This window comes from Gracilinanus agilis, chromosome 1 (genome assembly GCF_016433145.1).
Source record: "Gracilinanus agilis isolate LMUSP501 chromosome 1, AgileGrace, whole genome shotgun sequence".
NCBI classification, from domain to species: domain Eukaryota; kingdom Metazoa; phylum Chordata; class Mammalia; order Didelphimorphia; family Didelphidae; genus Gracilinanus; species Gracilinanus agilis.
Genome location: NC_058130.1, coordinates 703,453,583 through 703,475,939, shown reverse-complemented (window position 1 = coordinate 703,475,939; position 22,357 = coordinate 703,453,583). Strand labels below are relative to the sequence as shown.

The 22,357-nt window shown below is 39.1% G+C and overlaps 1 protein-coding gene across 1 annotated transcript in view; it reads right to left on the bottom strand.

Moving 5' to 3' along the window:
* ARHGAP39 (Rho GTPase activating protein 39) overlaps nt 1-22,357 on the bottom strand; it is a 367,301-nt gene that overhangs the window by 46,556 nt on the left and 298,388 nt on the right. The window contains exon 6 of the mRNA XM_044684642.1: nt 3,836-4,397. Coding sequence (XP_044540577.1) covers nt 3,836-4,397 — 562 coding nt within the window. The remainder of the gene's footprint in view (nt 1-3,835; nt 4,398-22,357) is intronic.

The following is a 22,357-nucleotide window of genomic DNA, read 5'->3' as shown; positions in this document are numbered from 1 at the left end:
GTTAAGGAGACAAGAGATCATATAACTTTTTGAGATGAGGCTGGCTTCAGAGAGGTGCTTGGGGCTTGGCTCAATCATTATTAAGCACCCTGGAAGGTTGCATAAGGAAACCTCAAGCAATACTTGGTTTGATTACAAGAGGAAATAAAAGGGGCAAGCATATGTCAGTGAAGTCATACAAGTAAGCCTATGGGAGAAGAGGGTCCAGTAGCCACCACTGCCTATTCTTATGGGAAAGGCAGGGCACAAATATCGGAGTTGGAAGGAGGAAAACTGTAATAATAATAAATGAAAAGCCTTGGCTTACTGATGTACAAAAAGAGAGGGCTGGCTTACATAGTCTTTAAGGTCCTGCTCCAGACCTCAAAAGAGTTATGTTTTCTCTTCTAAGGTCCTGTCCAGCTTTGGCTTTATGTTCTAAGGTTCTTTTCAGATGTAACATAATTTTATAACCTCTTCTATGCTCTGGGTTTTGTAATCCTTCCTACTTCTTTTTTTTTTTTAATTAAAACTTTTTTTTAAACCCTTAACTTCTGCGCATTGGCTCCTAGGTGGAAGAGTGGCAAGGGTGGGCAATGGGGGGGGGTCAAGTGACCTGCCCAGGGTCACACAGCTGGGAAGTATATGAGGCTGGACCTGGACGTAGGACCTCCTGTCTCTAGTCCTGGCTCTCAATCCACTGAGCTACCCAGCTGCCCCACCTTCCTACTTCTGATAATCAGTTACTAGTATTTGTTTGTGTCTACTATGTGCCAGGCACTATGCTTGTGTAAGTGTTAAAATTAATGGTTTGGCTACATATATGAAAATTATAAATCTTTTATTTAAAAAAGAGGTAGAAAGAGTGAAAGTACAAAAGGCTAGAAAAGACATTAACCTATCTAACTAAATATTGTTCCAGTGCTTGGTTCAGCCAGGACTTGTTAACCTTCACTCAGAATTCAACTATCTCCAGAAGACAGGAAGGGAAAAACAGCTATCCACTCACCCAAAACAGTGACTGGAGCTGAAGGTGACTCCTGAAGTCGACTTTCTTCTTTGAGCCGACCTTCTTCTTGAAGCCAGCTTCCTTCTTGGAGTGACTCTCTTCTTGGAGTTCACTCTCTATTAGCCTCCTTCACCAGACTTCCCACTTGGGATCTTCATGGCTTTTATGGTGGTTTCCTGTCCTTGCCCCTTTTCATGGGGGCCAGTCACAGTTTCCAAATTGTCTGAGTTGTCACCTTTGGATTCACACCTTTCTGAGTGTGTGAACTCTTAAATTTCTGGTTGTTTTGAGTTTGAGGAAAAAGGTGGAGCTCTCCAAGTATCTTGCTGGTTTCTCACCTAGCATCAAGTAAGGTGTGAACTCACCTAGTTCAAGTTTGCATTGATTCAATTAAAAGGTAGACAAAGGAGAACTAATCTTGTCCTCACAATCTAGCGAGGTACTAAGTAGGGGTACTTAAGTTATTGTCAATAGTTTTAACTCCAACTTGGTAAAGAGAACAAAGGATTCTCTTTTCTCGAGTGTGAACTCAAAGAGAACCAAGAATTCCTTTCACATTTGGTAATGGGAATATATCAACAAAGATACAGCCTTTACTTGCAAGGAGCTCACATTCTAATGGGGAGACAAATGCATATAAAATGTACATAGCATAAATATATAGTGAATAAATACAAACATATGTATGTATATAGTAGTAAAATACAAAGAGTAGCTCAGTAGTAAAGGCACTAGTAGCTGTAGGATAAGTAATGGCTTCATGTACAAGATGATGCTTGAGCTGAATCTTAGAAGAAAGGGATTTTAAGAGGTGAAGGTAAGTAGTCTAGGCATGGGGGAGATAAGTACAAAGGCAAGGAAACAGAAGATGGACTGTTCTGTGTGAGAAAGAGAAGGCCCAGTTTGGCTAGACTGTAGAGTGTGGGAGGAGTAATATGCATTGAGGCAGGAAAGAAAGGTTGAGGGTCAGGCTATATAAGTAAGACTGTAAAAGCTAAATTTTATCTGAAAGGTAATGAAGCCATGGAGTTGACTAAGTAGGAGAATAATGTCATTTCGGAGATTAAAGAAAATTACTTTAGCAGTAGTATGTAGAGTAGGTAAAAGTGACAAGAAGGAGCCTGTTTCAATAACTGAGGCAAGAGGCAATAAAGACTTGAATTAAGATGGTGGCTAAATAATTGGAGAGAAAGGGTCGAATGTGAAAGATGTGAAGGTAGAAATTGTAAGATATGGCAACTTTTTGGCTATGTGGAGTGAGAGAGATTAAGGAATCCAGGATAATGTAAAAGGTTATAAACCTGGAAGCCTAGAAGGATGAAGAAGACTTCAAAAGAAATAGGAAAGTTTAGAAGATATTCATGTCCAAGATCCCTTCTAGCTCTGATGTTTTATGTTCTGTATCTTATGGTCCATTTAAGTCTCAACAGTTTATATTCTGTGTTCTAAGGTCTTGTCAAGTTCTAATATTCCGTGATTCTGTGACTACTCTTTACGAAAAAAACCTAGGCCTTTGACCAAAGCAAGGTAGTAAAGTTATGCCTTCTTTATTACTAGCTACCTCAACAGGTTCTTATGAGGAAAGTATCTTGTAAATTTAAAAGCACTACAGAAAGGTATTATTACTATTATGTTTACTGGAACACATGGTCCTCCTTCTCTAATACCCAGATCTTCCCCCCACTTTTGTTTTTTAAATATTTCATTTATGCTTTTATTTTTTGACATTACTATCTACCCCCTCCCCCAACTCTAGTGTCCTCTCCTCCCCACAAAAGAATTCTTTCTTTTAACAAGTAAATACAATCAATCAAAACAAATCAACATCTGGACTATGTCTGAAAAGCTATGTTTCATTCTATATCTAAGCTGATTATCTCTCCTCCTAGAGACAGGAAGGATGCTTCATTGTCCTCTGAAGCCCTCATTGGTCACTTCATTGATCAGAGTTCTGAAGCATCTATCTCAGTGTCCTTTTCTTTGTGATTTCCAAATCCGCCAAAGAATAGTTTGGTCAACCCTGGGGTTACTGCCAGGTCTAACTGTGTGCACAGATGGCTGCACCTTGGATTTATAACATAAATGGTCTCATGCTGCTATCCATGCTGGCACCTCTATTCCTTTTAGAAACTGAGGTTAAAGGGTGAGGTCTCACCTTTGGATAAAACTGGAGTTAGGGACCTAGTATCCATCAACCACCAATCAGTTGGCATAAAGTATATTAAGGCAACAGTAAACCTTACCTGGGGGAAGTGCAAAGGATTCCTTGGGTGATAAGGCCAATAAGAAACATCCTGTCTGTCAGACCCTGAGGGGTTAGTGCTCCCTCAGAAACAAGTTAAACAAGGACCAATAGGCCTATTATAGGCTCTTGAGAAGGTTTTTGTCTGAGATGCTTGATTGTAACATTTCTACCCAACACAGCAAGGTGGTAAAGAAAGAGCACTGGGCATTAGGTTTAAATCTTGACACTTAATAGCTTTGTGACCATGGACAAATCACTTCACCTTAAGATTGTTTCCTTGCCTATAAATTGTTTATGCCACTTATTTAATTAGCATCAGTGTGAACAAATCTCCAAGTGTTACAGAAATGTGAATTATTATTGTTGTAAGCAGAAGTCATACAGAAAGCTCTGTTCCTGCTCTTGAGGGGGACACCAGTAATGAAATGCCAGTGTTGAATGCCTATGGGTTTAGAGTTACTTTATAGGAAACTTGCCATGAGATTTGTCCTGAGGACATAGAGACTATAGAAGTATGAGAATGTCAACTCCAGTTTCTGCATTGGATAGCACTGAGGAGAGAAAAAGTCAGTAGAGGTCAGTCAGCATAGATGGCACCTTACCTTTGGTGTCATTGACTGGATCCATGTGCCGATATATGTAGCCTTCCAGATAGGAGTGAAACTTGGGGGTAGGTGGGAAGAAAGCCAAGCAGATAGCCATGAGCTCCCAGCCTCTGGCCAGGCTCTCATAACGGAAATTTTCCGTAGTCTGTCGGCAGAGTTGGATGTAAAGCTCATCTCGTAGACCCTGCATACTCCAGCCTTTGGTGGCTACCTCTAGCGCCACGCTGAGCTGGTCCCCCTTGGCCCGCCGGTCACCCATGTACATCTGGATCAACTTGAAGATCTCACAGGCTTCCTTCTTCACATTGCGGTCACTGGTCATGATCATAGGCTTCTTGATTGACTCACTGCTCCAAGCCAACATGTTGGCAATAGATACCTTCCGCCGGAAGAGGCCTTGAGTGTGCTTGTTGAAGTGCTTTGAGGCCCAGTTTTCAATATCTGTTTCAGAAGATGGCTTACGTAATGTGAAGGTAGGAAAGACACAGCTGGCACTTGGCATCATGTTCCGATTCTGTCTGCTACTCTCAAACTGAGCACAAGCGCCAAGGTCCTCTGACTGGGTGAGAAACAACAGGCAGAACAATGTATTAGTTAATACTCTTAGCTGGTATGTAGACACCATCAAACGAATTATATTCTCCCAGGATGCATCAAAGTGCTGTTACTAGGGAGCTCCTAAAACTATGCAACATATGCCCATAAACACAAGAGTAGAGAGACAACTTCAAACCAAGGTAACCATTGTGAACATAGTGAAAAATACTGTAGCTGGTTTTTAAAAAAAATTTATTTGTTTATTTAATTTTTAAAAATTGGCAATTGTTTTTAGTTTGCCTAAGAGGGAGAATCATCATCATCATCAGTCAATCAATAAGTATTTAAAAGTACCTATTTAAAGTTTGTACTGGCTAACATACGCTAGGCATTGTGCTAGGTTCTGGAAATAAATTTCAAGTTGCATCTGTAATTTCACTGGTATAAAAAACAATAAGGAAACTCCCTCTCCTAATGCAGAGTGGCATCTGCTCTGATAGTTCTAGACCTGGTGAGTTTCAGGGCACTGAGAAGTTAAGCAATGTGCTTAGGGTTGTCTAGTCAGTGTATATCAGAAGATGGACATAAACCAGGTCTTCTCGTCCCCAGTGCCAGCAACCTATTGACTATACCTTGCAACCTCTCTGGCCAGACAGTGGGGGAACAAAGACAAGATGAAATAGTCCTTCCCCTTCAAGAAGATTACATTCTTTTGAAAGAAAATGATGTGTGAAATTAAATAGATGGATAAATTAGGCTCATAATTAAACAGGAGGAGGAAGGAAGACAGCACTGCCTTTGGCAAATTGAAAAATTCCTTTGACCTCAAACCTCTTTCTGAAACAAAGGTACAATTTTTAAAATACCAATATTCTACCAACATTGTTATATAATTGCAAGTCATGGAATACTATAGTCCCCAAAGGAAAAAAAATGTGAGAATCACTCAGAGGGCAATGGAAATGTGCATGTTGGATGCAAGCAGGCTGCAATATATAATAAAACAGGGACTATGAAAAAGAAACAGCTCAGAGGATGTAGTAAAAGAAAGACATAATCAAAAAGAATTGGTTACATGTAGAGAATTAGAGAGAATAAATGGATAGTTTTTATGTTCCATTGGCATCCCTGAGATGTTAAAAGAAACAGAAAAAGTTTCTCAGAGCTTTGGATGGACAAGACTTAATGTATAAGTGTCTTTAATCCATGTCAATTAGATCACAGGTCCATCTAAGTATCTGAATATCTTTCCTTAAGGCTCACCCCTGGTGTCACTGCATTCATTAAGTTCTCTCTGATTTCCTTAAATAAAAGAATTCTCTCCCTTCTCAAACTTTCCTAGGTAAACTTTGCCCCACCATACCCTATACTTATCTGTAAACATTTCATATCTCTTCCCTTCTTTTCTTGCCACTCACAAAATGTAGCTCCTTGAAGGTGAATACTATGCATTATCTATCTTTGAATCTCTAGTGCCTAGGACAATGCCTTAAACATTATAGCAAATTAATAAATGTTTCTTAAATGAATTTAATTATTCCTAATTAATTAAAATGAATTAATTCTTAAATAAATTGAACTAAGTCTTCTGACTCTCAGTCTAGCATATAACTAGTTTTCCACAAACAGTGTATTAATGTACCCCACAGCCTGACTCAATGTCCTTTTTTTTTTAAACCCTTAACTTCTGTGTATTGGCTCCTAGGTGGAAGAGTGGTAAGGGTGGGCAATGGGGGTCAAGTGACTTGTCCAGGGTCACACAGCTGGGAAGTGTCTGAGGCCGGATTTGAACCTAGGACCTCCCATCTCTAGATCTGGCTCTCAATCCACTGAGCTATAAGCTGCCCCCTCAATGCCTTTTTATTGGCTATCCCCAATGTCTGGAAAAGCTATCACCTCTCATTTCTCCCTCCAGGCTTCTCCAGCTTAATATTCAGTTTAAACTGGACTTTCTTTGTATGTCTAATGCTCAGGATGGTGTCTAGCTAAGTGCTTAATAAATGCTTGTTGACTCAATTCCTAAGGCCAGCATCCTGGTTTAGAACATTACCATGATTAAATAATAACAACTACCCCTCAAAGCCAAGTCCACAGTTCATGGTGTGAGGGAGTGGGACAATGGGAAAGTAAAGGAATGGCAGACAGGGAACTCTTCTTTTGTCCTGAGATGACTATAGCAGCAGAGAAGGCCTGATAGGAACCATGAAAAATGGACAACTAGGCTCTGGTAATACTAATAATTAGGTTTGCACCTGGGCCAATATAAGGAAACCGATCCTATGAAACTAAGAAACTGACTTGACACTGTTGTGATAGTCAGTTTGTCATGGATAACAGAAATGAATGGCTCCCTTTTGTATTTTGGTACCACAAGAAGGCAAGACATATCAGAACAAATCAGAAATACTAGTACCTTAATTGTCGGAAATGTTAAAGACTCGAATATTTCTAGGCCAGTAATATATAAAAAAACTAGAAATAGGTCTGGGTAGTAGACAAAGGTTTCATATTGCTTTTTGTCAATGGTACTCTCAGCTCCAAGTCACATAACAAAGTGTTATGGACCAGTACGAGGTAATTTTTTAAAACAGAGAATTGCTTTTCTGCAGTGAGGATCTAATTGAGATTTTAAGATACTACACTATACCACCTTTTGATTATTAAGAGTAGAATTTTGTGACTGAATTTAGACAGCTTTCAATTTTCTAGCTTCATGTGTATGGAAAGAAGAATGTTAACTTGTTTGTGTCTTAGCCAGGCTTCTTATCTTAGCCCTTACTGAAACACTCACCTCGATCTTTTTTCTATTGGGTAGCACCTTAGATAGGCAACAATTCCCTAATCATGCCAGTCCACAAAGGTTTTTCCATTTTCTCAACTCTTCTGAGCATTTACTCTCTGTGCCACTCACGTGGTCTATAATCTTACTATGAATGATCATTTTATGACAAACATGTTCACAGAAGAATATGGAAGTTGATGTCCTATTTACAAAAAGACTAGCTGAAGGTGCTGGGAATATTTAACCTTGACCTCCATCTTCAAGGAAGGCTGTCATGTGGAAAAAGAGAATACACTTAGAGGCAGCTGAGGAGAGACAAGACTTTGCAGTTTTGAGGAATCTCCTATTCTTCTAGTTTGGCCTATATCCTGACAAGAACCCACTTGGTTGCATCCCTAACAAGGAGCATCACAACCTCCATTTATAAGGCCCAGGAATGAAGAACCCATTAGCTGATGAGGCAACCTATACCAGTTTTGGTCTGCTTTAATTAATATGAAGTTTTTCCTTGCCTGCCTGCAACACTGTCTCTGTGTCAAATGCCTCCTTCATATTATGACCCTTCTCATGGGAGAAGGCTGTGTCCCCACACTGCATTCCCACCCCCACCCCCTCTTTCTAGGCTAACCATTACCAGGCTTCTTCAATAGATACATATAAGACAATTATAATAGGGTCACAGATTTAGAGTTGGAAGGGATCTATCTCAGAGATCATCAAGTTCACTCCCATCATTACAAAGATGAAGAAACTGAGGCCTAGAAATTTTAAGTCTTCTTTTAAGGTCAGTGTTGAGGTCAGACTTGAAATTAGGTCCTCTGACTCTAGAGTACTCTTCCCATTATTCAGCATCAGTTTTCAATTCCTTTACTATGCCAATTGTAAGTCTTTGGACCTACTCCAAGTTGTCAATTACTTTCCTAAAATGTGGCACACCCAATATTCCAAAACATGATACTATTAATTCTTTAGCTTGGCATAAGGAAAAATTTTCCAATAATAGTCTGCTTAGGAATATAGTGAGTTCTTAGCTCTAGCGGTACCCAAACAGAGATGGGATGCTGAATAATGGATTACTGATGAGGTGGGCAGGGACTTGGATTATTATTCCCGTGAAAAAATATTCCTTTTAGGGGAACTATAAAGGGATATGACTGGATTATTGTAAATGTGTTAAGACTCTAAATTCTAGAGGGATTCTTGGTGAATATTTTCCTATCGGTAGAAAAAGCAGTAACTCAATCAGTCTGAACCCAACAGAGTACATAGGAATACCTTCTAATTGGAGGATGGAAGGAAGTTTGAAGGGATGAACTTGCAACAATATAAGAGGCCAACCACAAGTGCTAATTTTAAAGGAAAATAAAGAAGGAATTTTTCTTCCTGAGGAAGCAAGTAGGTATGCTACCATCTTTGAGGACTGGCAAGTAAAAGCCAGTTTGGAATAAGGTAAAAGAGTCCTAGGGTCAAAGTTCCCAGGCGAATTGGGGTCTGGCCAATCTCCTTTGCTGTGAGTCTATTTTCTCATGATATTTTCTAAGAAGTTGACAACTTGGAGATTCTATGTGGATAGACCTTTCTCACCCCATTCTTGGACAAGGTCTCTGTTTCTGTCTCTCTTTCTTCCTCCCCTTCAGCAGCACAGAAAGAGAGAAAGAAGGCCTACATTAATAACCATTTGCCCAACAGACCAGGACTGGGCTCCTTCTTCAGCTTAAAACTGTACCTCAAATATGGGGCCAGGGAACAGACTTTTACACATTAAAAACAATTAACATTAGGTAATCTGATTTGTAATTGGATGAAAGATTAAGAACTTTCCAAGTTGGGAGGGAGAGAGTGAACAGTTGAAATTCCCTGATTTCAGAAAGAGGTATCCCAATATTCTCGTGTCTGTATACAATAAAAAAAACATGGAAACAATAACTGATTGTTTACTATGGAGCTCATTTTAAGAAAACACATGTGTTGCTTGAGATATACAATTATGAAAAAACGCCTTGCATCAGTCTTAGGATCTGATTACATTTCTGGTCAGCATAACCTAGATCCTTGGTTAAGGGTCTCTAAACAGCAGATACAGGTGGGTCCTGCTTCTCAGGCACACTGGGCTAGTTTCAAATAATGCAATAAGGTTTTCTCCCAATTCTCACAATTAAACAAACTTTTCTCACAAGACAGAATTTGGACTAGACCCATATTTAAGAGAAAGTAAACTGAGCTAGCTCTAGAACTAAGTCACAAGACAGCGTCAGTATATAGCTCACTCAGTTCCCATAATCAACCACTTGCTATTCTATTTCCCTCAATTCCCTCAAGTGACTACAGAAACTATTTGATTAAACTCTTATTTAAAATGGAATCTCCTTGACAGTGTACTTTGATAGTCTACAAAAATACCTCCAGTGATGAGGAATTCACTTTCTATCAAGAAAACTCATTTCTTACTTTTGGATAGCTTTAATAGTTAGGAAATCTTTGCTTTGCCTGAGCCAAAATCCTTCTTTCTTCTGCTTCTAACCATTGCTCTATGTTCAACTTCTAGAGCTGTACAGAACAAACCTAATTCTATTAGTGTATTAGAGAAAACATGCTAGGATGGGAAATGCACAGAATCAGAAGGCTGATGCTTACTTGGTCACTGTGTTATATTTCTCATCAGTAAAATGGGGATAGTAATGCTTACACTATGCATTTCCTAGGTTTTTGTGAGGAAAACTGTACATCTTAAGGTGAAACTGAAATGAGTACTATTATTATGATTAAATCATTATAGCAAGCATTTACATAATTTAAGGTTTGCAATGCACTTGACATATTTATTACAAAGTCCACAAACATTTTCTTTCTCAGTTATTAGTGTTCCTGCTTTCTTAAAATTACTTTGGATTGGTTTACATATACTATATGTCTATTTAACTAGGTGTATGTTATAGTGTCACAGTAAGATGTCAATAATATGTGAAGTAGGATTGTTCCAATCAATCAAAAAACCTATAAAAAGTCAATATTAATGTGTCAATGTGCCAAGGAATACAAAAGCAAAAATGAACCAATCCTATTCCCCCAAGGATTTTATATCCTATGTAGTTACTGTACCTGTACACATAATAATAGACAAAGTAAATACAAGTAATTTCAAAGTGGGGATAAATACTAGCATTTGGGTGGAACTGAAAGAAGGTGACTCTTGGACTGAGTTCTAGGATTCTAAGAAGCAAAGGTGAGGAGGGAGTGCACAAGGAATGATCAGCACATCTCATAGGGGACATATGTAATCTTGTACCCAGTCTGGTTAGACTGTACAGTAATGTAAAGTGTAACAATGTATAACAAGCCTGGAAAAGTGAGTTAGAGCCAATATATGAAGTCTAAATTTGATTCTAGAGAAAAGAAGGAACCCCTTGTGCTTCCTGAACAGGGGAAAGACATGGTAAGACTTGTGCGTTTTAGGAATATCACTGGCAGTTATGTGAAAGGTGGTCTGGAGAAGATTCTGGAGGCTGGGAGACACTTAGAAATGATGTGTTGAGGATATGAACTAGAGGGAAGGCTGTGGGAATGAAGAAAGTGAGGCAAATACAAGCTTATGAAGGTAGAATGGGCAAAACAGCAACTGATTGGATAGGTGGAGTTGAGGAAAATGAGGAGCTAAGTGGGAGTGTGTAACTCCAAAGTTGGGAACCTGGTTGATTTAAAGATGGTAGTATGTTTGACTGAAATAGGGAATTTAGGAAGAAGGCTTTTTGAAAATAAAAAAAATTTAAAGACAATGAATTGTTTTGGAAATGTTGAGTTTTCAATGTCAATGGGACATCTAGTTGAAATGCGTGAGGCAGAGATATGGAACAAGAACACAAGAGACTAGAGATTATCTATCTATCTATCTATCTATCTATCTATCTATCTATCTATCTATCTATCTATCTATCTATCTATCTATCTATCTATCCAACCATCCATTCATCCCTCTACCCACCTACTATCTACATACACATATGAAAAAATATAAATGGGATTCAACTGAACAGAAAGGACAACTGAACCCATGCAAATTAATGAGTACACCAGTGAAATAGGATAAAGAGAGGAAGAGGACAGAGTCTAGGTTTACACTAAAAATTAGGGGGTATAATATGATGATTCCCATAAAGAAGTCTGAGAAAGAGTAGCCAGACAGGAAGAAAAACAAGAAGCAACAATGCAATGAAAGCTCCCTTGACTGTTTTATTTCTATCTTTGTATTCTAAATACCTAGAACAGTGCCTTGCACACAGCAGGCGCCGGATAAAAATTTCTTTTCATCTTTTATTTTAAAAAACTCACATTGGTGCCTTTTAGTTCAATATCACATTCATTTTGGAATGTACTTCTCTGCTCTCTTCTCTCCAGTAAGTCTTTCCTCATAATAAGATAAAAAAAACTCAACAACCAAAAAACCCCCCAAATAATGGTTCAGCAAAACCAAACAATATTGTGTCTGACAGCAGATGCAGTGTCTCACATCCATATTCCCCTTTCTCCTCACCTCTTCAAGTTTTTCATCTCTTCCCCAAGGTCAGGTTTGGTCACTTTAATCACAAAGTGTTAAATTTAGATTTTATTACTTGCTGCATTTAATTTCTCCTTATGAAACATTATTTTACTACATATAGCCAATCACCCATGGTGTGTATATATGTAGAGGGACTCTAACTCATAGCAATAAGCTGCCATATAGTTAAGTGCCACAATACCACAGAAGGTAAAAGAAGTGACAGATTACACAGCAGTTTGATACACTTTATTATCTTGTTTTCTCAATTATACCCCACGCTTTTAGAGGGAGGCAAGAACCCTATCTGAAGCTTTTTTTTGCATCTCAGTCCCTAGCATTAGTACTGCATAAGCAGGGATAGGCTGGAACTCTGATTTCATTAGTACAGGGAACTAACTCCCAAGTGAAGAAACTCCCTCTACCAACTAGTTTCCCAGAAGCAATGTACACTTTAGAGAGTTGCCTAGCGCACTAAGATGTTAAGTGACTTGCTCAGGGTTCCATAACTAGTATGTGTCAAAAGCAGGATTTGAACTTTTGCTCTAAAGCCAGATCTGCATAACTAAAAGATTTGCATTTCTTAACATATACTAGCTGAATGATCTGAGACAAGCCTGAAGATTTATGATGGGGAATGCTATCCACCTCTAGAGAAAGAACTGTTGGGAGTCAGACGGATGTGGATCAAAGCATACTATCTTCCACATCAGTATATTTATGGTTTTAGTTTGGGGTTTTGGTTATATATGAGTGTGTTCTTACAACAATGACCAATATTTGCATGATAATAAAAATAACACAAAATAAAAAATAAACAAACATATACTAGCTGAATTCAGAGCTATCCATCCACAGCTATTACCTAAGATTTGTGAAACCTGTCTTATTGATGGTGGGGGTATAGTTTGTGTGCATGTGTGTGTACATGTTTATGAGTGTGGGGGGGAGATGGGGGAGAGAATAATAGTGATTTTTGAGCCCCTGAGCTCAAGACTGATGAGTTCCCTATTTTATTTTATTTTAAACTCATACCTTCTTGTCCTAGAATCGATAGCAAGTATCAGTTCCAAGGCAGAAGAGTGGTAAGGACTAGGTGACTAGGATTAAGCGACTTGCCCAGGGTCATTCATCTGGGAAATGTCTGAGGCCACATCTGAACCCAGGACCTGTCTCCAGATTTGGCCCTTTATTCACTGAGCCACCTAGTTGTTTCTGACCTCCCTATTTTATTTTATTTTATTATTTTTTAAAGCCTTAACTTCTGTGTATTGGCTCCTAGGTGGAAGAGTGGTAAGGGTGGGCAATGGGGGTCAAGTGACTTGCCCAGGGTCACACAGCTGGGAAGTGTCTGAGGCCGTCTTTGAACCTAGGACCTCCTGTCTCTAGGCCTGACTCTTAATCCCCTGAGCTACTAAGCTGCCCCTTGACCTCCCTATTTTAGAATCAGAGGACCTTAGGTTCAAAATTGGCTCTGCTCTTTACTATCTGATTGTCCTTGGGTAAGCTACATCACTATTCTACATCTCTTTCCCCATCTATAAAATGAGAGAGTTGGGCTAGATGATCTATAAAGTATTTTTCTGACTATATGGCATTACCTTATGACTGAAAGAAAGAAGATTCACCTTTCTGCCCAGTCACACAAATTAGACTCCTGTCATCATTAATTACTTTTTTAAGTTCCTACTCTGTTCTGATCTTTTCATTATGAATTCTTAAAAGTTCTCTATTTTTTAAAAGAGCTCTTTCTTCCCCTGATAGGATTATGCTCAATTTTGCTGGATAGGTTGTTTTTTTATTATAAGTCTTCGTCTTTTGGAATACTATGTTCAAAGCTTTCCTGTCCTATAGAGTGGAAATTGCCAAGTTTTGTGTGATCTTGAGTGTGACTCCTTAGATCTTAAATTCTTTCTCTCTGGCTGCTTGTAGCATTTTATCTTAGATATGGAAGCTTTGGATTTTGGTTATGATTTTCCTGGGAATTTTTATTTTGAGGTTTCTTTTAGGAGATAATAAATTCTTTCTATTTTCACTTGGTCCTCTGGTTCTAACAGTTCTGATTGCTTGAAATACGGCATTCAGGCTTTTGGAGGAGTAAGGTCATGATTTTTAGGTAGTTTGATGATTCTAAAATTATCTCTCTTTGACTTGTTTTCTAGGTTATTTCTTTTTTTAATCAAAAAAGAATTTTTTAACTCATAAAATTAATTAATTTCTAATTAATTAATTTAGAATATTTTTCCATGGTTACACAATTAATATTCTTTCCCTCCCTTCCTCCCTCCCCCTCCTGGAGCCCATGAGCAATTCCACTGGGTTTTTACATGTATCATTGTTCTAATTCTAGGTTACTTCTTGACAGACTATATCTTATAATTACTTCTGTTTTTGCAGTTAAAAATTAAAAAAAAATTTCTTGGCGCTTCATTAAAGTCATTACTTTTGATTTGGCCTATTCTAATTTTGGGAGAGTTAAATTCTTGGGCTATAAAAACTGCTTTAGAAGCAAATAAGACTATAAAAACAAAGCCCCAGCCACAACTGTTGGGCTAACACTATATAGTGGTGATGACAAACCTATGACTAGCCATTTTCAATGACACTGCTGCATACAGAGAAGTATGGGGCCTCATGCTGAGGATGAAACATTTGCTGTAGTGTAGTGTAGAAGCTCTGTGTACTATAGATGACAATTCTACCTATATTAATTTACCTATTTTGGTTTATTAAATAGTTACATATTACAATTATACATTTTTGTTATTTAAACTACAAATATCGAGAAATTATGTTTTTTTTTTCTTGAAGTGACACACCACCCAAGTTATGCTCAGTTTTTTGGCGAATTTTTACATACCAAGCTCAAAAGGTTGCCCATCACTGCTATATAGATTCTCCTGCCATCCAACTATTGGCTTTTCTGCTTTCCACCTGACAATTTTCTGCTTTCCACCTGCTCTCAGTTGCTGTCCTGGGACCAGGAAGGCTGAGGACAAGGGAGTGGAGTGGGCATCTCTTTTGTGACAGAGGCAAGTATGAGCCTAATACCATGTACTACCTAAAAGGGGAAAAATTAAACTGGAGGGGAATCAGGGAAGACAAACCTTTGACAAGATGGCTCCTGACAGTAATCAGGGGCTTCTGGGAAAACCTTATTTTCAAATAACATGGAAAATAAGCAGTCAGAGCCCAGTTCAAATCACAGGATTTAGAGCTGAAAGAGATTTTAGATCTAGCCCAGGAATTTTAATCTAGTCCATGAGTTCTTAACCTAAAGCCCATGAACTCATTTTTTAAAAAAATATACAAACTTATTTGATAACTTATTTCAATATAATTATTTTCCTTTGTAATTCTATGTATTTTATTTCATGTATTTAAAAACATGATGACCAAAGGCTTCAGCAGACCACTAATGGGGTCCAAGATACAAAACAAGAAGCTCTGATCCTATCCAACTCTCTCATTTTATAGAGGAACATGAATCCTGGAGAGGGAAAGTGATTTGTTCAGTCTCATGCAGGTAGTATATTATGGAACAAAGATTTAAACTCAGGTCTTTGGACTATAAAATCTCTTTACATGACTCTATGACCTATATATTTCTTTATCTGAATGTGGGAGAGGTGAGAAGGCTACAAAAACCCCATATATGCCTTAAAATTGTCTTTTCCTTTTCCTTCTCTTATCCCCAGGAGAGAATAACCTTAGATTAATTTTATTTCTAGTTCTGGGCAATGAAGCATTAATTTTTAATCAAATTATTTTTATGCTGGTACAGTTGAGAAAGAATGTCTTGACTTATTTGAAGACTGGTACAATTTCTGGCTCCTCATATATTAAGGGCCAATGTCAAGGATTAGACATGTTACCCACAGAAATCTAATGAAGCATGAAATCAGGAAACTGCTTTGGTTCTGGGTGGGGAGTAATCTGGGTTATCCAAAGGTTAAGGACAGTCTGTGATAGGGAAATTGTAAAAGGGAAATGAAGGGAAGCTGGAGGACAAAAAGGATGTCCCAAAGAAGAGAGATCCACGATTCTTGAGGGCTTATTCTGTGCTTAGCACCACCATCTGGGCAGTCCAGAAAAAGCTCATTCCACCCTTTCCTACAAGGCAACAGATCAAAGAGCAGGAGGGAATATCCTATATCTGCCATGAGACACAGTGACTTCATCACAAAAGCTGGGCCTGGAATTCAAGGTTACAGAAAGAAACCAATTACCCACTTTTGCTTCCTGACCCCCCAAAACTAAATTCTCACCTTGGAAGCAGCAGGTCCTAATGAACAAAAAGATATGACTGAACCTGAGAATGCAGAAATGCAGAGTATCCATATTGTACGGACCTTACTCCCAGGCTGGGCTAGCTGACGTTGCAGAAGATTCTTCAGGATTGCACAATACAGAGCATTCACATCCTTACATCCTTGTGGGGTCCACTCCCAGAAGGCTCCCCAAGGCTGCAGAGTGTTCACAATGGCACAGGCCCAAATGTTGGAAAACTTTGGGGGCTACACAATGAAGTGTGTTCATACTGGTACAAGCCTTACTCCGAGAGGCTTTTACAATGCAGGGCATTCACACTGGTACAGGCCTTGCTTCTGGAAGTGCTTTTCAGATTTAGAGAACAAAGTGTCCCTACCAGCATGGGCCATACTCCAGGAGGCTCCTCAGGGCGTGGAAATAATCCTCTACCAGCCTCCCTGCTTAAGCCCGCCCCTTTCCCTGCAAGAGTCCAGATCACAGTTCACAAAAACCATGAAGGTTGAACTACCTAATCTGGAGATATTTTCATCTTCTCAAATCCCTCTGACATCTGGCAGAAGGAAGTTCTAGCAACAAGGATGCTATTCTAGCAACAAGGGCTAGGTCTGCCGACACTGAGCAGGCTTTAGAAAGCAAATGGTTTCTCTCTTAAGATCCTGTATACTCTAAAAGCTCTCTGGAATTCTGGAGAAGCTTGATTGCCTTCTGAAACCTAAGGCTAACTTCTCCCTGGATGGGTTATTTTACCTTCCTAGACAGAGACTCTGCCTGCCTCCTCTGGTACAAGTGGGCTCTGGATCCCCAATCAATATAGCAACATTATCAAATCCTGCCAGTTTTCTGCTACTTTGTTAAGCTAGTTAGCTAGTTAGGAAAGGATGGAAGTTAAAAGACTAAAATCCTTCCTGATCCTAGCCAATCTTGGAGAGAGGTGGAGAGCCTGGAAGGTTGGCACACATCTAAATGACTAGAGCTTCTATTTTAGCTAAAGAGCTAAATTTAAATGCCTCTTTAGGACAAAGACCATAGATTTAGAGCTAGAAGGGGCTTTAGTGGCTATCTAATCTAATGCCCTAATTTTTTAAATGAAGACGCTGAAACTCAGGGATGTTAGGTAATTTGCCCAAATAAACATCAGATTGGATTCTGACTCCAGTGCTCTTCCAATGTAATATCACAGAGGCCAGACTAAATCCCAGACATTCATTCAACAAACACTTATTAAGCATCTACTGTATGTACATCATTGAGCTCTATACTATAGAAGACATGAAGTTTAGGCAAGATTGTATCCCTGCCCTAATAGAAGGGCGTAGGGGAATGAGATAAGAATATAGGTAAATGGTAATGCATAACATTACGTGATAACTACATCAGATGGGAGAAGATAATACTTTGCAAAATCTGAAAAAGAAAGTGTGTTACAAATGAGAATACCAGGGAAGGCTCTGTGGAAGAGGGGGCATTTAAATATATCTTTCAAGGCCAGTTGGCACTCAACAGACAGAGGGGGGAAGGACATTATAGGCATAAGGAACAGTGTGAACAAAGGCTCTGATATGGAAAACACAAGGCACATTAGAGAGCTGTCTAGCTAGGCCATATGATAAGGCTGTGCTTCATGTTAGGGGAAGATAAATAAGTTAGATAAACGTATCTCTGCCCTTGTACTGATTATGGTCTTAGGAAGGACACTTGCAGCCATGCAACTTTTGCTAGGAAGTGGTAGGTAAAGTGAACATAGATAGGTATGAGGCAAGAAAGGCTCATCCTTCTGAACTGGGCTTGGGCCAAGAGAAGAGGAACCTGATAGATTCAATTTGCTTCCTCAGAAGACTGATCACAATTCTCTAAAGCAAAGGGGTAGCAGTGATGGCTTTTGGCCAGAGCTGCTACAATGCTTTGCCTTTCATCTAAAGTGCTCAAACACAATAGATAAAAAGGTCAGAGGAGATGGTGGGGGCAGGGATTCAGTGCTAAAAGGTTAAATGACTCAACTTAAGTCAGAGGGCAGCTCTTGTCTATGGCTAAGCAAGCAGCTGGGACCAGCTTTCTTCACTTTTTCTGCTCAAGTCTGAAATACAAAGCTGGTCTCTCTGTCAGAAATAGGCATTCAGACTCTTCATGTTAAAAAAATAGCTTTCTGTTCTCTTGTGAAGGAGGGTTTTTTTCCCCAGAAAATCTTAGGAAGAATCAAGCATTTATTAAGCTCCTATATTATGTCCCAGGTACTGTGCTAAGTACTTTATAAATCTCTCATTTGACTTGCACGAAAATCAAGAAAGGTTGGTGTTATCATTATCCCCATGTTACAGCTGAGAAAATTGAGGAAGACAGAGGTTGGGTAAAGTAAAGCTCCCACCTTGCTCAGCTCCTGACTTGCCAGACTATTTTCTACTCTGCCCCTTCCAGCAGCCTTTTGAGGCCTCTTCCTTTGATGATTAGTGATTATTCTTTGGAGCCTTAGTTTGACAAAGTCTCTAGGTTAGCTCTGCTCACTTCCAAACCAGCTCAGCTCCAGATTCCCCATATCACTATTTCCACTTCCTCCTTTTCAGCCCCTTTTTAGGTGTTAAAAGTGTTAGAATGTAAGGTTCTTGAGGGAAGGGATTTTTTTTTCCTTTTTTTCTGTTTGTAACCCCAGCACTTACACAGTGCCTGGAATATAAGTAGGGGCTTAATAAATACTTTATCTAATATCTAATTTAAATCTTGGGAGTTAATAGTTCATCCTAAAGGCAAGATGCAGCCACAAAAAGTTTATGAGTAGAAGAGTAACATAGAACCATGCTCAAGGAAGATTTTGTTAGTTGTGTGGAAGAAAGATCAGAGAACAGAAAAGACCAGATGCAAGGAGACCAATAAAAAGATTATTACAACATTTTGGGAAATGTTAATTGGAATTTGGGAGATGCCATTTAAAAGTATATATATATATATATTTTCTATGGACACATGGGGACCTTAAAACTACATTTCCTGTGGGCCAACAGGTTTCCTGTTTTGGATTACGTATTCAAGGTGAGGGACAGCTTTAAATAGGGGGAAGTGACTTTGAACTGGTCTCTTAGCTAACAGGTGCACGATACGAAAGGTAAAGACGGCGGAGGCAGTTTGAATTCTTACAGGCGCGTGGTCTAATGATTTTATCTCTATCAGCATGGTTTTAATTAAACTACTAATTTCTATATTTATATCAGTCTTTATCATTTTTAATCGTAACAGAAAGAAGGGATGAGACCTTGAACTAATGTAGTGGCCATAAATGATAGGACTTCACAACTGATTAGATTTGGTGGGTAAAGGGAGATGCAATAGTCAAGAATGGTGCAAAGTAAGATCAGGAGAATAGGAGAAGCACGAACACTGAATGACTATATTTAAGAAGTAAATAAAGGCAAAGCCAGAACTTTGGATAGTGGCAGGGGACACAGTGTGAAAATTTTTTATGTCTTATTTGATTATGCTTTGTTACAATATAGAATAATGGGCTTTTAGGATTTTATTTCTTATTTACATGCTTGTTTTAGATTTCCCTGCCAGAAAGAGCTCTATGGGAGCTATGGGGGTCAACTCCCTAACTAGGAATCCAGGTACCAAGGAAATCTCATTATCACTACCACCAGCCTTTGTGGATTAAAATCAGTCTTTCTAAATTTGGCCCAACAATTCTAGTCTGCTAAGATTCTTTTCAATTCTGACATATCATTCAATGTGTTGGTTATACTTTGAAGTTTTGCGTCAAATACAAATCTGGCAAGGACTCATTCATTTTATGCTTTCATTGAGGTCACTACTGAAAACACTCAACATTACAGGGCTACTTAGATGGCTCAGTGGATAGAGAGCCAAACCTAGAGGCAGGAGGTTCAAATCAGTGTTCAAATCAGGCCTCAGATACTTCCTAACTGTGTGAAACTGGGCAAATCACTTAACCCCCACTGCCTAGCCCTTATTGCTCTTCTGCTTTGGAACTGATACCTAGCACCATAAGACAGAAGGTAAGGGTATGAAAAAAATGATGAAGGGGACGATTTTATGAAACCATACAGGGAGGACCTATATGAACTAATTAATGAAAAATGAAGTGAGCAGAACCAGAAGAACATTGTACACAGTAACACAACAATATTAAAAGATAATCAAGTGGGGGCAGCTGGGTAGCTCAGTGGATTGATACTCAGGCCTAGAGATGGGAGATCCTAGGTTCAAATTCAACCTCAGACACTTCCCAGCTGTGTGTCACTTGACCCCCATTGCCCACCCTTACCACTCTTCCACCTATGAGCCAATGCACAGAAGTTAAGGGTTTAAAAAAAAAAAGATAATCAAGTATGAAAGATACAGTCCCTGCCCTAATGGTACTTTTACTGTCCTTCGAATAAACCAGATGCACTTTGTAAAACAGCTTTAGCTATAACTCTTTGGTTAGGAAGTCAGTCAACAATTGTGCTCAGTTCAAGAGTCAAAGAAAAACAATGTAAAGCCCTCAAGAAGCTCACATTCTAATAAGGAACACAATGTGTAAATAAGCATATACGCAAGAAATATAATCAGAGTGGAAGAAGGGAAGGGAAAACATGAAGAAAGTAGAGCAATCCAAATACGTAGGAGTGAAAAGGTAGAGAATTGGGGATGAACGTCAAATGGGCCAGTGAAGCTTGATTGTAGAAGATGAGATGGGGAGTAAAGAAGACAGTGACAAGACAGTAAAGGTCAGAAGAGGCCAGGTTATCAGCTGGGTTCCTCATTCTTTCTCACCCTTCCATGATCAATCAATTATCAAGTCCTCTGGCTTCTACCTTCCCAACAGTTCCTCTCCCCATATGCATATATGCATATCTTCTCTACTCTGAAATTGCCACCACCATGATGATGCAGGCCCTAATCACCTCACATGTGGACTACTGATGGCTGATCTCCCTTAAGTCTCTTTACAGTTAATAGATTCACCACTCAGATGCCAAACTGTTCTTCATAAAGTGAGGTCTGAGAAGATCACCCTTTTCTACTATTCAATAAATTCCAGTGGTTCCTGTCTCTTCCAGGATCTAATACAAAATCTTCTGTTTGGCTTTTAAAGCCCTTTATAACCTGGCCCTCTCCTACCTTCTTGGAATACTTTTCTTCCTTCCTTCCTTCCTTCCTTCCTTCCTTCCTTCCTTCATTTTTTATTTTATTTTTTTGTTTTAAACCCTTAGCTTCTGTGTATTGGCTTATAGGTGGAAGAGTGGTAAGGGTGGGCAATGGGGGTCAAGTGACTTGCCCAGGGTCACACAGCTGGGAAGTGTCTGAGGCCGGATTTGAACATAGGACCTCCCGTCTCTAGGCCTGACTCTCAATCCACTGAGCTAGCCAGCTGCCCTCTCCTTTCTTTATTTTTAAAAAAGAATCCTTACCTTCTATCTTAGACTCAATACAAAATATTGATTTGGAGGCAGAGGAGCTGCAAGGGCTTGGTGATTGGGGTTAAGTGACTTTTCCAGGGTCACACAGCTAGGGAGTCTCTGAGGTCAGATGTGAACCCTGTATCTCCTCCTATCTCCAGGCCTGGCTCTCTATCCACTGAGCCAACTAGCTGCCTCTCTTCCCAGTTTACATTTTTCTCGCCTCTGTGTACTCAGCCATCCACTGACACTGATCTCTGCTGCTCCTCACACAGATACTCTATCTCCTGATTGTACTTTGTCCCTGGCTGTCCCCCTTGCTTTATCTCTATTTGTTAACTTTCTAAAATCTCACCTTCCACTGTAAGAAGTCTTTCCTGATCCCCTTTAATGCTAGTGCCTTCTCTTTGAGGTCACTTCCAAATTATCCTGCATATCCCTTTCTTGACAATGAGCTTCTTGAAAACAGAAACTCATTTTTTGGGGGTCATTCTTTCTATCTCTAATACTTTGCACAACTCTTAGCACTTTGGGTTTTTTTGTTTGTTTGTTTGTTTAGTCAATAGGCACTTAAATAAATGCTTATCCACTAGACTCCACTCTAAATATCAAGCAAATGGTTTTCTATTAGGACTTAGAGGTATTAGGGACACAGAGAAGTTTCCTGAGTAGGGAGGTGATGGGGTCACACCTGTACTTTAGAAAAACTAATGTGGCTGCCGAATGGAGAATAGATTCAAAGAGGGGAGAAAGTTTAGGCAAGGGGACAAAATAAATGACCATAATAGTCTAGGTTAGGAGTCAGCAAACTATGGTTCTGAGAGTATTACCTGCTTGTGTAAGGTTCAACAAGCTAAGAATGGTTTTTACATTTTAAAATATACATATGATTATTTTTTAACATGTAATATAGAATTAAATTATATAATTTAATAAAAATATGATAAAAGCTTAAAAATGTAAAAATTATTCTTAGCTTGCTGACCCTTAGAAAAGCTGGTAGAAGC